The sequence below is a fragment of the Struthio camelus genome, chromosome 7 (assembly GCF_040807025.1).
Source record: "Struthio camelus isolate bStrCam1 chromosome 7, bStrCam1.hap1, whole genome shotgun sequence".
Taxonomy (NCBI): Eukaryota; Metazoa; Chordata; class Aves; order Struthioniformes; family Struthionidae; genus Struthio; species Struthio camelus.
Window position 1 is genome coordinate 30,897,089 of NC_090948.1, and position 13,148 is coordinate 30,910,236.

The 13,148-nt window shown below is 36.3% G+C and overlaps 1 protein-coding gene across 3 annotated transcripts in view; it reads right to left on the reverse strand.

The window, feature by feature from the left end:
• RASGEF1A (RasGEF domain family member 1A) overlaps positions 1-13,148 on the reverse strand; it is a 186,803-nt gene that overhangs the window by 49,443 nt on the left and 124,212 nt on the right. Inside the window, exons 2-3 of one of the 3 annotated variants that reach the window (XM_009688034.2) lie at positions 9,306-9,420; positions 7,587-7,656 (exon numbers count right to left, since the gene is read on the reverse strand). The exons of 1 other annotated variant lie outside the window; for it this stretch is intronic. In XM_009688034.2, coding sequence (XP_009686329.1) covers positions 7,587-7,604 — 18 coding nt within the window. In that variant the 5' untranslated portion in view covers positions 7,605-7,656; positions 9,306-9,420. The remainder of the gene's footprint in view (positions 1-7,586; positions 7,657-9,305; positions 9,421-13,148) is intronic. One more of the 3 variants, XM_009688033.2, reaches the window with a different exon arrangement.

Here is a 13,148-nt window from a genome sequence, read left to right on the forward strand (position 1 = left end):
GTTAAGATTGGCCATCGAATGCTTGTTGCCTGGTCTGAATTGTGAAAGAGTACCAAGTTAGGGAAACCAAAGACTCGGAGATGTTGTCTTTGTCCATTAAGTGAAGTTCTAAATCCTTCTTTGCTCACTCTGTTGACAAAGCTCATTTTCTTTTAGCACAAACAATCTTTTAAGAAAGGAACTGTTAGCAGGGTATACAGTTTTTATGGTGTAGTTCTGAGCCATGATACTGGAAGGTGCTGAGCAGATGTAATGCCCATCAATTTGCCATTTTTAATTACAAAGGAGAACTGCTTCATGCAGATAGCTTCCCTTTCTTTCTTACAGCTACATTGCTGTAATTCTTCTGTTTGTATAATTAAAACTCTTTAAACCATGCATCTTGGTCTCATACCTCCAAAGACTGCCTGCCTTATTTTTTTATTTATTTCCTATTTTTACCGCTTGATTTGCAATCAAAATGGAAAGATGCTGCTTCTGTAGAGAGATCTATCTCAATTAAGAGGTTATTATTTATTTCTTTGGAATAAGCAAATACATTTCATGTTCTCCTTCAAAAAGGAGATTCTTTTCTCCTCGGTATCATTGGTCTGCAGGGAAAGCTATTACAATTATTTGATGTAATTCCTGAACCATTAGTCACATTGGCTAGTATTTTGCAAGAGGCAAAGCTTTATTTGCTTACAGTTCATACTTAAATTTAAGCTCTTTATTTACTCTCCAGCCTGAATCCCCTTTTAAGACCTTAAGAAATGAAAAGTGCAAGAAGACACAAATTCCTTCTCTGATCTAAGTATGCAAACACTGTTTTCAGAGCTCTTGTCTATAGAAAAGACGTAGCAGAAGGTAACAAGAAATAAGTCAATATCAGATTCTGGTTATGATTTGGAAGTCTTTCATGCAGCCAGATAGCACTGCCATCTCTTTCTTAGTCCTAGAAACACAGGTCAATGCCCCTAGCACTAGTCAGAGAAACCTGATAGTTGGTCTAATTTGTCCAATGTGTCTGTGGCTCCAAGGGACCCATGCAGAATATTAAAGTAACTGGACTACTGGTCATGCCCCGCTTCAGCTTACTGCTTTCAGCTACTGCTTTGCTGTTCTGTCTTTCCCATCTCTCTTCTTTATAAGCAGTGCAGATTTGCTCTTCTCATTTCAAATGATTATCAAAGCTAGCAGTACATGCTATTCAGCATTACCTCAGCAAACATCATCAGCATATGACGAATAATGCTACTCTAGATGTCTTATTCATCTAACTTATTCTTAAAAATGAAGATTGGCTAAAATACAATGATTATATCTCCTGTGAAGAGACCCAGTTTTAGGGTTGAGCTACTCTGTTGTAAGACAGTTCATTACTTGCATAAGGGTGAGTAATGTTCATTTCTGTTATTGCTTGGTGGCAAAAACTATAATGGGATGCCTGTTGCTGATAATAAACATATACAGTCCCTAAAAGCAAATTAAATTTTGGCCAGACTACTCCTAGCCTTCATATTGCTAACTTCTTGCCCCTTGGTTGAGTGGCTAAATTGTATTGGTTTTATGTTTGTGGATTGTTTTTGTTTCATGTTAAGATCTGTTTCTCATTAACAAAAAGAACTAAAACATATCAGAAAATCAGGCTTATTTTCAGCATTTCAGATCAGATACTTTTTACTGTCAGTTTCTTAACCTATTTCCTTCCTCAAGGGCCTTAAATATATGAACTTCTAAATACAGAGATAGGCACTTTTTCCCTCCATCTTTTTCTCTTCTTTTTAAGGCAATTTTTTAGTGCCAATTAGGCAGGAGCCTTGGAGACTTCAAGCTTCTTTCATCTTCCAAAATACCAGCAATTTCAAAGACGTCGGTAGCTGTACACTTCTTTTTACATGTTCTACAGTGCTCTTCAGACTTGACCTGCAACTTGACCCTTTCTCTGCGAGTGAGAAGGGAGCTCCATCATGGGACCTATATAGACCTCAGACTCTCTAGCTAAAGTGGTCACCAGGGAGAGGAGCACACCCAAACACAAGCTACCTGTCCTTAGTCCAAAAGAATTAGATTGCTTTCAGCATCTCTACCCTCTTTTTCTGGCCTTTATATGAAGTTTGCAAGTAGCAAATGCAATGCAGCTGAGAGACAGCTGAGTTAGGATGTCTTAGCTTCCTGTTGTTGTAGTTGAAAGAGACATTAGAAACAGTCAAACAAAACCAGCAATGTCAAGCAGATTTCTGGAGCAGTCTGTGGTCTATACACTTGAACTACAAGAACTTTCAGCCTTCAGCAAATGCTTCTTCTTGGGTTACCCACTACCAGTTTAAAAAAAAAAAAAAGGAGATTTGTAAACACTCATGTGTGTGTGGTTTTAATTTGATTTGTTCATTTAACCTAGGAGATGGGGGTGTGGAATGGGAGAGAGGAAACAAATTCTATTCTTGGTAACCAAATCCAGCAGTGGTGATGGAAAAGCCAGCAATTGATAGGAGAGGAATGTGATTCAGAAGAATGCTACAAAAGATAGTTGGGCTGCATGTTTAGGTTAGCATGGAGATGGGAACAAGGCAGAAAGCAGGTAAATGCTTGAGAAACAATAGGAGAAATGAATGAGTTGAGAAAGTATTATGGACCAGAAGTAAATGTAGAAAGGAGGGTGAAGAGAGAGGAATAAGAAAGTGGGACAAGAGGAAACAGAAAAAAGTTGTTTTCTCCATGTATGCGTGCTGCATATTCCTTTACTAGAGGAAGAAAAGGCACTTCTCATGCTAATACACATGAAATGACTGAAGAGTTCCAAGATGAATCTCCTTTTACATTCAGTGATCTGTACTGGGCAAAAACAAATGATTGTATGTTTAAAACACAGCAAAAGTATTTTTGTTTTAAAAATTAACAAATTGTATATGGTGATATTGAGGAGCGTCCCTTTTTCCTTTTGGTCTGAGCTCAGGATTTCCTTTCCTATTTTACAGAGTATAAAAGCTGCAGATATTGCAGGTGCAGGTATATAAAAGGTATTGCTTTTATTTAATAGTGTCAGCAAAGGCATGTTAGTGCAATTAGAGAATATTTTTTCAGAATTCAAGAGAGGATCTTCTGAACATTTTTCTCTGGGAGATGACCTGGGCCCTACCAGGGAAAACTCTAGCTGAAATCTTCCCCAAAAGTTTCCAGCCCTTCAAGCATAAAAATGTCAATCCCTTATTCCCAGGCATTTCTCAGAAGGTCAGTTCTTTCAAGTTCTCAAGGTGCAAACATAATTTTTGGATGTAAAAGCTGTTATTGAATCTTAATTGAAGCCTGCACAGTAATAACCTACAGGCAAGGGTGTGCAAAGCATGAAGATGCATTGTTTGAGTTTTGTGGAGCTTAGGGTAATCTTTACAGATATAGGCAGAAGAAGCTTTTTCAAAATATCCTTGAGCATATTTAAAGCAAGTTTAATTAAACTGAGTCCATAAGCAATTATTGTTCTTTCACTGCCCTCCCTCTATTTTTAAATCTTTTTCAATGGAGTGTTAATTTTACCCTATCAAATCTTTCAGTAATATACAAAAAGCTTCTATTAAAAAAAGGTAGGATTATATAAAAGAAATCTACTTTTTTCCCTGATGACCAGAAAAAATACATGGCCAATTTAAGAACAAGCCAAGAACATTTCTTGGGCTTAACTTTGAAGAAGGTTTAACGGCTGCAAAAAGGAGGATAAGGTGCAAGATCAAAGTAGCAACCTGAAATATGTATTTTCATAGGTACGCTTAGGTAATAAAGCTTTACGCAGAGGAAAAGCCTAGATTTCTTTTTTTTAATCATGATATATTTATTTATTTATGTTATTTCTATGTCATCTAGTCACAGGTGGTGTTACTAAGTGTGACAATTGTTACAGTGTGACAGATGTATTACAATTTCCCTACTGCAAATAGGAATGTTTATTTTACTTAAAGGGTGCCAACTGTTTAGTTATCTTACTTTGTAAAGCTGTGTGAAGATAAGGAGGAGAAGAAGGGAACACTTAGAAGAAAGAAAAGAGAAAATCTTAGTTTTGGTGCTGCTGGAGGAGTGGGTGTTACATGTGGGAGGTAAAGGCATAGGAAAAAGGAATGACATTTACTGAACTTTTTGCTCAGACTCCCTGTAGTTCAAATGTGCCTACTTTTGGTATTTATAGGGGAAGCCCTTGTGTGATAGGCAAAAGTGATCTCATGCTTAAAAAAAAAAAAATCTCTGGTCTCCATTCTATCTAAAACACAAAACTTACTTAGCAATGCAGAGTAATCCTTTGTGCCTTCAGAGCTGTCAAATCTGTCTCATACAGAGACTACATCAATGAAAGGGCATGTATTACATTAGAAGTGTTTAATGCCAATAAGTAAACCCTGCTGAAAATGTAAGAACAGGTATACAGGTCTTTAACTATTTACTGCTATGATTAACCAAATGCATATGGCTCAGTTGCACAGTTCTCCAATTTGAGAGATCATCACCTATTCTGAATGCAAAGTAATATCTAAAACTAAACATTCTGCAGAAGGCAATTGATATAAGTCTCCACAGAGATTGAACCTACCTCTCTTTTGCTCTTTTAAAAATATGAGTGGGTCAAATGAGCTGGGCAGCGCTTCAACCATGCTATTGTTTTTTACTGTTAAAATAGGCCAGTGAATGAAGTAAACATATTTGATGTGTTATTTTCCCACTATTAAGCTCCCAAAAGCTAACTGCTGTGAAGAACATAATGTAATATTTAGTTGTCATGTTTTTGATTAATGGATTGGGATGCATAGTTAGTAAAAATCAGCACGTGTCACATCTATATTGGTCTCATGAGCTATAAACACCTTGAACATCTCCCTTGCTCTAGTTATTTTCAGTTTTGTTTCTCAGTCTACAGACTTTCCCAGGAGGATGTGATAGGTCAGTAGCAGGCCGAAGGTGGGCTTCAGACCTAATCTAATCAATATTGTGACAAACATAACGAAAGAAGCTATGTCACCTTGGAATACTAGTGTATTTTATCAGCTCTGTTCCTAATGGGATGTGACAGCAACGTTGGTCTGTGGCCCCTTAGGATAGGAGAGAAGTTGTGCAAGGGCTTGTGCAAGGATGGCTGTGTGACAAAGGGTAATCTAACTCCATTAAGATCAGAGCTAGAGGTCGAAACTAAAGATCCTTACTTACACGTTGAGCATCAAATAGTCTTTTTAATAACCTCCATTTTCAAGTAAACTATTTATGCATTTATCAGCTCTTCTAACATGTCATCCATATTTAAAAATATGGTAACTTCTTCTGTTTTGGGGGAAGGTTCTGAAATTGATTTCACAAATTAGAAAGCAGTAGTCACTGCCTTTATATTTATTCCAAGCGAAGCACTTTTACTTTGATCATCTGTAGTGGCTTTATATTTTATTCTGAATTACCTCTTTTTGCAGTGATATACAACTAGTTCGGTAGTTATAAAAGTACATGGCATTTCTATGAGATGAAAGTGAATGACTTTTACTTCTTTTATTCCATGTTTTTCTCCTGTAGTACTACTTTATTCTAAGACTTGCTGCCTGCTTTCTTCTCTTTCCTAGCTGGGTAGCCTTTACTTCACTGATGCACTCTGGCATGCAGTCACAAATTTTTGTGCCATTCTGGTTTTGAGGTGACAGCTTTACTAAAGATTATTTTTATGATAACTTCATTTTTTGTGTTCAGGATTGCATATATCACTATCAAATTTGACAATTACTGTCCTTAATTCTAATCATCCTAGCTTCTCTGCCGTGCTAGGTTCACTGAAACACTTTGACTTATCTTGTCTGTTATCCTTAAAATTCTTCTGTTCTTAAATGTTCTCCATGTACTGTGATACTATCTGTACCAGCTTATTCTCAAGGCATGTGCTTGCTCTGTCCCTTTACCCTTAACAATCCACCTCTGGAAGAATGGCAATTACTGCCAAAATGTTCTTATGCTTAGAAATCTTGTGGACTTGTAGACTATAGCTTGGATATCTAGAAGCTTTCAGGGATAGTACTATCATAACTGTTAGTGTTGATCAAGAAGCTATCATGTCTTATTCTTTTTCCTTGGGGAAATAACCTTTGAAGTATCCTGTGAAAATTTACCAGTTTCTTCTCTCTATATAATCTTTTAACATGAAAAATTGTATTTCTTGTCCTTTAAATTGATCAAGCTGTTTCTGAATCTCAGTTTCATTTATTGAAGTTTTCTATATGAGGATTTCCATAAATTGGCTTGATGTGTAAATAGTAGAGCAAAGCTGCCTTATACTTTTTTATTAATCCTGCAATTACATGGTTGTAGAGCCTTTTTACTGTGCTTAATATGAAACTAAGCCCTCTTCTCACCTGCTCCTTTGCATAACCAATGCACTAAAAATTATGGACATCACAGCAAAATCCAGTTCTTAAATCCCAGGCTTGGTAACTATATGCTATTGCTCCTTACTGTTTCTCTCTAATAAGCTGTAAGCAGTACAATATCTTATTAGTTAATTTGAAAATCGTTTCTCAAGGGATTGCATGGCTTATGTGCATCAGGTCCCTACCAATCCACTTAATGCTTAAATTCACCAAACTGAAAAACTCAGTGTTGGTTTGGATCTTATTGGCTGTAGCAGAAACATTGAGTTCCCTGTAAAGTAGTATGATAGCGTTTTTGATTTAATGGAAGCTATACTGAAATCATCCTTGAACCTCTTGTGTGAAAATAAGCTCTCACTTTCTAGCTAGTTTTATTACTTACTTGCTATTTAGCTAGTATCAAAACCTGCTATTTTTTGAACGTACAGAAAATATCTTTTATGCTGTTGTATACACTAACAAAAGAAGATATTTTGTTTCAATTCAAATGCCCTGTTACTATTGAAAATCCAGTAGTGTTGTTGTTCTCTGATTGTTTAATTAATTAACCTAAAATAAAAAAAAGAGACTGAGGAAAATCTTATAGCAAAACAGCTAATGTATCTGAAACTTGATTGTTGATGTTCTGGGGACTACCATCTGAGCTTAGGATGAGCTCATCCCAAAAGGTAGATTCAAACCTCCCTTGAAAGCTGAACTTTGATACAGAGGTTAGGGTCTCTCAGTGTACTACATCATTTCAAACTTGTTTGATCAGCCCTGAAACAATCTCACTTGATGAATATTCTTTCAAATCACTGTTACTATATTTTGGAGTATTACACACTGGCTTCAAAAACAAAAAAAAAAAAACACACCACAATAATATGAAATATCAACCTGTTTCCATTCCTCTACAGCAGCATTGTTTAAAGCCACCACCATGTAAACTTTCTTATGGGCAGGGTCAGTTCATTACATATGATCTAATTATGACATAATATATAGAGCAACCCATGAATTTATAAACTGCATCACGGCTGTAATTTTGTTTCCTGTATAAGACACTATGAAAACACTCTGCCTAAATCATGCATGGCTAGCTGTCTGTTGAAGTCTCTGCTGTAGCGATACCTAGCACAGAGATGCTTTCACTGTTGTTTGCCTGGAGGCGCATTTGATTCCTCAAACACCAGCAGCACAAAAGAGCAGATGGTATAAAGCACAGCACTGCACAAAACTTACCTGGGTCTCAAGGAGCATGTCTTCTCACAGCTGGGGCAATCCAGCTGGGTCAGTCTGTCCCTGCTTTAAGCTGCCACATAAGAATAGATTGTTCAAAATTGTCACCAGTCTTGCATGTGTACGTTAAGGCAAAGTATGTTGGGGACTGTGTTGAGTCCTGTGTTTTCCATTACAGTTATACCCCTGAAAAACTGAAAGTACTACAGAGGGTAGCGCATGAGAGGAAATTCTGACAGTCTCAGTCTTCCACTACGTAGGTGTCATGTGTTGCACTTCTGGTAATGACTGGGAACTTCCATTCCTGCCACAATGTTTATTGAATTATAGTGAAACTGAGGTTGTTTTGCTGTTTTCCCTATAGAGAATTCCCTATTGGAATTAATATGCCATTTAGACCAGTGTAAAGATGTTGTGAAGGAAAGGAAGTAGGCATTGGGCAGGAATTTGTAATTAACTTCTTATATCATTGCTGTTATAATTGCTCTAAAATTCTATTATTGATTTAGTTTGGTATGATTTTAGATCAGAATTTCTCAAATTTTTAACTTTGGTTAATAAATTAAAATAGTAATTTAAAATTTCATTAATAATTATAAATTGTTTATAACAGATTCCATGGAATCTAATGGCCAGGAACACTCTAGAAGTGAACTTGTTGGATTTTTAAAACTATTTTCAGTCAACAATTCTCTATACTTTATTTTTTCAAAGTAATATACACAGTATACCAAGTACTCTTCAGAAGCTCAGTTAAATCAGATAAGAAAATATTAGATGGATTCTGGCTGGAAATCTGAATAGGTTTTCCCCAGTGGTATTATATTTTTTTTAAATAAAATAATAATAAAGAATGAATTCTCTCTATCCGTATGTATCCATAGTGTGAAATATTTCAAGCAGAGACAAATCAGAAAATAGAAAAAGGAATTTTCGATGTAGGTAATGTCAAATTGCAGATAACGGGGACAGAATTTGGGGGAGGGGAAGAGTTTGTGTGTTTTTTTTTTTTTTAAATAATAGTAAATTTAAATAAGGGTGTAGAAATCAGGAGATCGGGGAAAATGGGCAATTGGTAACTGAAATGAGGAAGAAGGCACAGAGGTGATTGCTAAAGAGGATTCACATACCTTTGTGGAAATGGCAGCAAAATGGAGGGCAGTTTAGAAAGGGAAGGTAACAAGACAGGCATGGCTACATGCTCGTAGAAAACATTTGGAAAAGGTTAGTGGACTGCATTGCCGTTAATCTTCTGTGGGGCACAGTGTTCGAGGTGAACAAAGGCAATGGATAGGAAAGATTTGTCTTTTACTAGTAATTCGTCTATTTAGATGAGGTCTGAGAAGTGGATGTTGAAGTGGATGCCCAAGCAGCACGTACCCAGAGCTTTATGGGTGATGGAAGGAGAGGCACAGATTGGATGGTGGGCGGGTGTTGAAAGCAGCTATCAGCAGTATGGAGTTTTACAATGAACCATTGCCACTGATTAGTGTCTTTTGCCTGCAATTCCCAGTCCACAGTTGGGCTTCAAATTAGTCCAAGGTTCGTTCTGCACCAGCTTACATAGTCTTTTGACGGCTGAACTAATTTTTATTCAACTGTAAGACTGCCCAGTATGATTCCTGAGCAATATAAACCTCTAACTGCAAATTAGCCTTTCATTGCTTTCAAATGAAAAAGGGAGCTTTACGTAAGCATCATAAAATGTAAAATAATACTTACTTTGCATTTCTTTACAGCAGCATTGCACAGTGGTTCTGCCATCCAGCCTTTCCCAGTGGGTGGACTTCCAGCTATTTCACTCTATGATTTTTGTCATGTGTCTTGCCTCCTTCCCCTTAAAATGAGGGGTGCAATGGATTACTATTCAGAACATACTGTTATTTTCCACTGAAAAAGCATGGTAATATCAGAATAAAATTTGACATGGATAGTTTTAGAGAGGTCAGGATCATAAGAAGGAGAAAATAGCACAAATTCTGGGACAACAGAGAGAGAGAAAGGCAGAATTTTAAATGCTAGGTGCTGGGAGAAGAGGAATAGGAAAAGGGTTGGAAGGGTGGGAAAAAAAAAGAAAAGAAAAAAAGAAAAAAAAGAGCTGTTTTGGAAGGGAACCTCCATTATAATGTACTTGAAAGTAACTAAGAAGCAATATCAAGTATAATATCAACAATATTTACATTGCAAAATTGACTGGTTATGAAACTGCATGCTGAAAAGTGTTTAACAAAAGCCTTGGAATTTACTCATTTGTGGAGTTATGGTGGTAGAAGAATAATATATATTTTTTCTTCTTAAGTGCTATGTCACATGAAGAGACAGCACAATCATATCCCATCAGAATGATAAGGAAATCGTTAATAATATGTATGTAGCATCGACTGAACTATCTTAAATGTGACATAAAATAAAAAACAAATAAAAACTGGCAAACATTCTGTTGCCACCTAAGACAAAATGGGCTGAAGAGGATCCAAGTCCTGAAAACCAATACAAACCTAAGTTTGAGCTGGTTTTAGCAATAATAAATATAGCGAGAATTCACCATAGACCAACTTTGAAACAAACTCTTATAGGTTTTTAGTAGGATTTGGGTTTTCTTCAGGTTTCTTACTGGAAATTCAGTGTTACTACATTACTGAGCTGAAATTTATGTTGTAATTAATACCAGAGTTTATGGGCACAGGTATTTATACTTTCAAGGCATTTTATTTTATTTTTCTCCTATGTATGAGATTAACATAGTTTTTCTTTAAGTAAGACCTGCCAAAATGGAAAAATAAAACAAAACCAAAAAAACCAACCTCAGTTTACTTCTGTGCCAAAGTGACCTCTAGCTTGTTTACTTTTTTGAGGGGATAATTTTTTTGTTTGTCCTTTCTTGATCCTAATAACTAATAAGTACTAGATTCCTAGAGCTACAAATTTATAGAGATTTCCCTTCAAAAGGCAGCACAGTAAGGAAAATTGGGTTCTAATTTCAGTTACAGTTCTAAATAGGGCCCAAACCCTTCTTGACTGTGGCTGCAGTCACTGAAAAAGTACATTAAGGACTACTTCCAAAAGATTCTGTTGTGCCTGTGATGAGTCTGTTGTTGTATGGCTATTCCTTACTACTGTATGGCTATTCCTATCTACTATATATCTTAAGGTATCAGTACAACTGTTTTGTGGTGCATATGTTTGATGAAAGTGCTAAATTTCTTAGCTTGGATTATCGGTCTATAAAAACTATAAAAACTGTTCTTCAATAATTCTAAGCCTTAATGTTTTGGTGGTGAAATTTTTTTCATATATTTATGGATGTGGAGCGAATTAAACCTACAATGCCTCATACGGAGATAACCCCATGTCTCTACATGTTTCTATAACGTAGTCACTAAGCCGAAAAGCAACGTGCCGTGTTCTAGTTCAGAGCTGTGAGCATACTGACTGGCATGAGCCAAATGGAGCTGTCACACCTGAAGCTCTTTGCCTTCAGTGGTGGCACTAACTTGAGTTCCCTTCGCCTTCCCTTCACCTTCCCTGTTATTTTTTTTTTTAGCACTGACACCTCTACGACTTTCAAATTACTCACTGGAATTAAATAGTGAGGGAGCTGGACAAACAACTATTATAAACACACTAAACTCATTTCTCCTGGAAATCAGACTAAAAATAATTATTCATTAAAAAGGTTATAAGAATAAATGTACAAATGTTTTAAAAACAAATAGTACCCTGTGCAATGAGTTACGGCAGTGAGTGACCTCATGGCCATAGGAAATTGAGGACTAAATCTTCACACACTTGCAGCTTGAAGCCTGAATTTTCAAAAGTGATTTGTTGTCACCAGTGAATTTTGTTTTCAGTTAGTGCTTGCTGAACCTCCGAGTTAGTTTAAACCAACTTTTAAAAAAATTCTAGGGCACGTGTGGTCTCAATCATTTATGGATAATTTTGAACTAAAGTGACTGTTTTCAAATCCAAATATGATTTCTTTGATTTTTTCATTATCCAAACAGAAGGAAATATAGGAAGTAAGCAGGAAATATGAAGAATGCGATGTGGAATTAGATGTATGTTGTTTTGTTACTTTTATATGAGACTGTTTCTCTTTAATAATATCAGTGAAGAAGTGCTGCTTTACTTTTGTGTGATCAGCTGCAGATTTTGCCTGGAACTGGAGTGAAACTGTTGTTTATTTGTTAATATTTAATTTTTTTTTCAATAAATACAGTTTTGATTCAGGAGAGCACCTGCAATGGCTTTGAGGAGGAAGATGACTTCCATGAAAATACTTTGAAGACCTTCTGGCAGGCCTTCCTAAGCTCTGTTGCGAAAGCTATAAGAACATAACACAGTAATATACATTTATATTTAGATTATATTTTTAGTAAATATGGTTACCTAGAAGCCAGCTGTGTTTGTGCAGGTTCCTTGTAAAGGTGATACAAATTCCTGTAAGTAAGGCCTACAATGCTTTAATGGCAAGCATACTGACTTCCCATTGCAGGGTATCTCTTTTCACTTTCTCTGTTTACGCATGAGGATGAGAAAGAAAAAGTCTATAGGGTAGGTGATTCTCCACTTTATCTGGGAATCTGTTAATGCCATAGCCTAACTGTGATCCATATGCAGTTACCGGGCAAAGTTTGTTTTGACCTTCAGCATCAGCAAGTTGCAAGCTATTGTAATTACTGCATTATGAATTAGGCATACTCATGGGTGCAATCAACACTTACTCTGTCATTTCTTATTCTGCTTCTCTCAGCCACGTGTCACACTTCAAAGCACTGAATGGGCTCAGTTTCAACGGAAGCTGGATGTGCCCATATCAGGCTAAGCTAGGCTGTAACTTCAAAACATGCAGGCAGCCAACTTCTCTTTTTTGTAAAGAGAACAGCTTCCTGTTAGCACAGATAATGAAATGTACCACTGTTCGCATAAGATGGAAACCCCCATCACCCTCAAAATTTGATGTAGTGGAACCTACAGCAAGTGCAAAAACACAACGGTACTTCTATTTTTGGAGAAATGGGAAACTACTGTGAAAAGTTCTCATGTTTTTTTCACCCTCCACACAGTTACTTTTATGTAGTGATCTAGAGGAAATGACAAAAAAGTGAATAAAAGCCAGCACAAGTCATTATATTTGGGGGGATATTTTTGCAGTGAACTGATGGTACTTAGTGTCGGAAGATAATTACAGCAGTGATATCTCTATTGGTCTGTATTCCTTGTTGACATATTTATGATATCATAAAATTAATTTCACAAATACAGTTTTTAAATGCACAAGTTCTATTTGTTGTTGAGAGCAAGTGACTATGATTTTTCCTAATATCAAAGACCCATACATGCTGTAGGTTTAAAATTAAAGTGCTATACTTCCTGAGAAAGCTGTTAGAGCGCTGTTGAACAAAATACGTGACTTATCTAGGTAGATTGTGATTAATATTTCTAGTTGTGAACACAGCCATATTTTGTGGTTGGAAGTGGTTGACTTTGGAAGGAGATTTTTTTCCTCTCTGTTTTTATCATATGTAAAGGTTGGGTTCAGGTGGTTGATAATAGATTATGTTT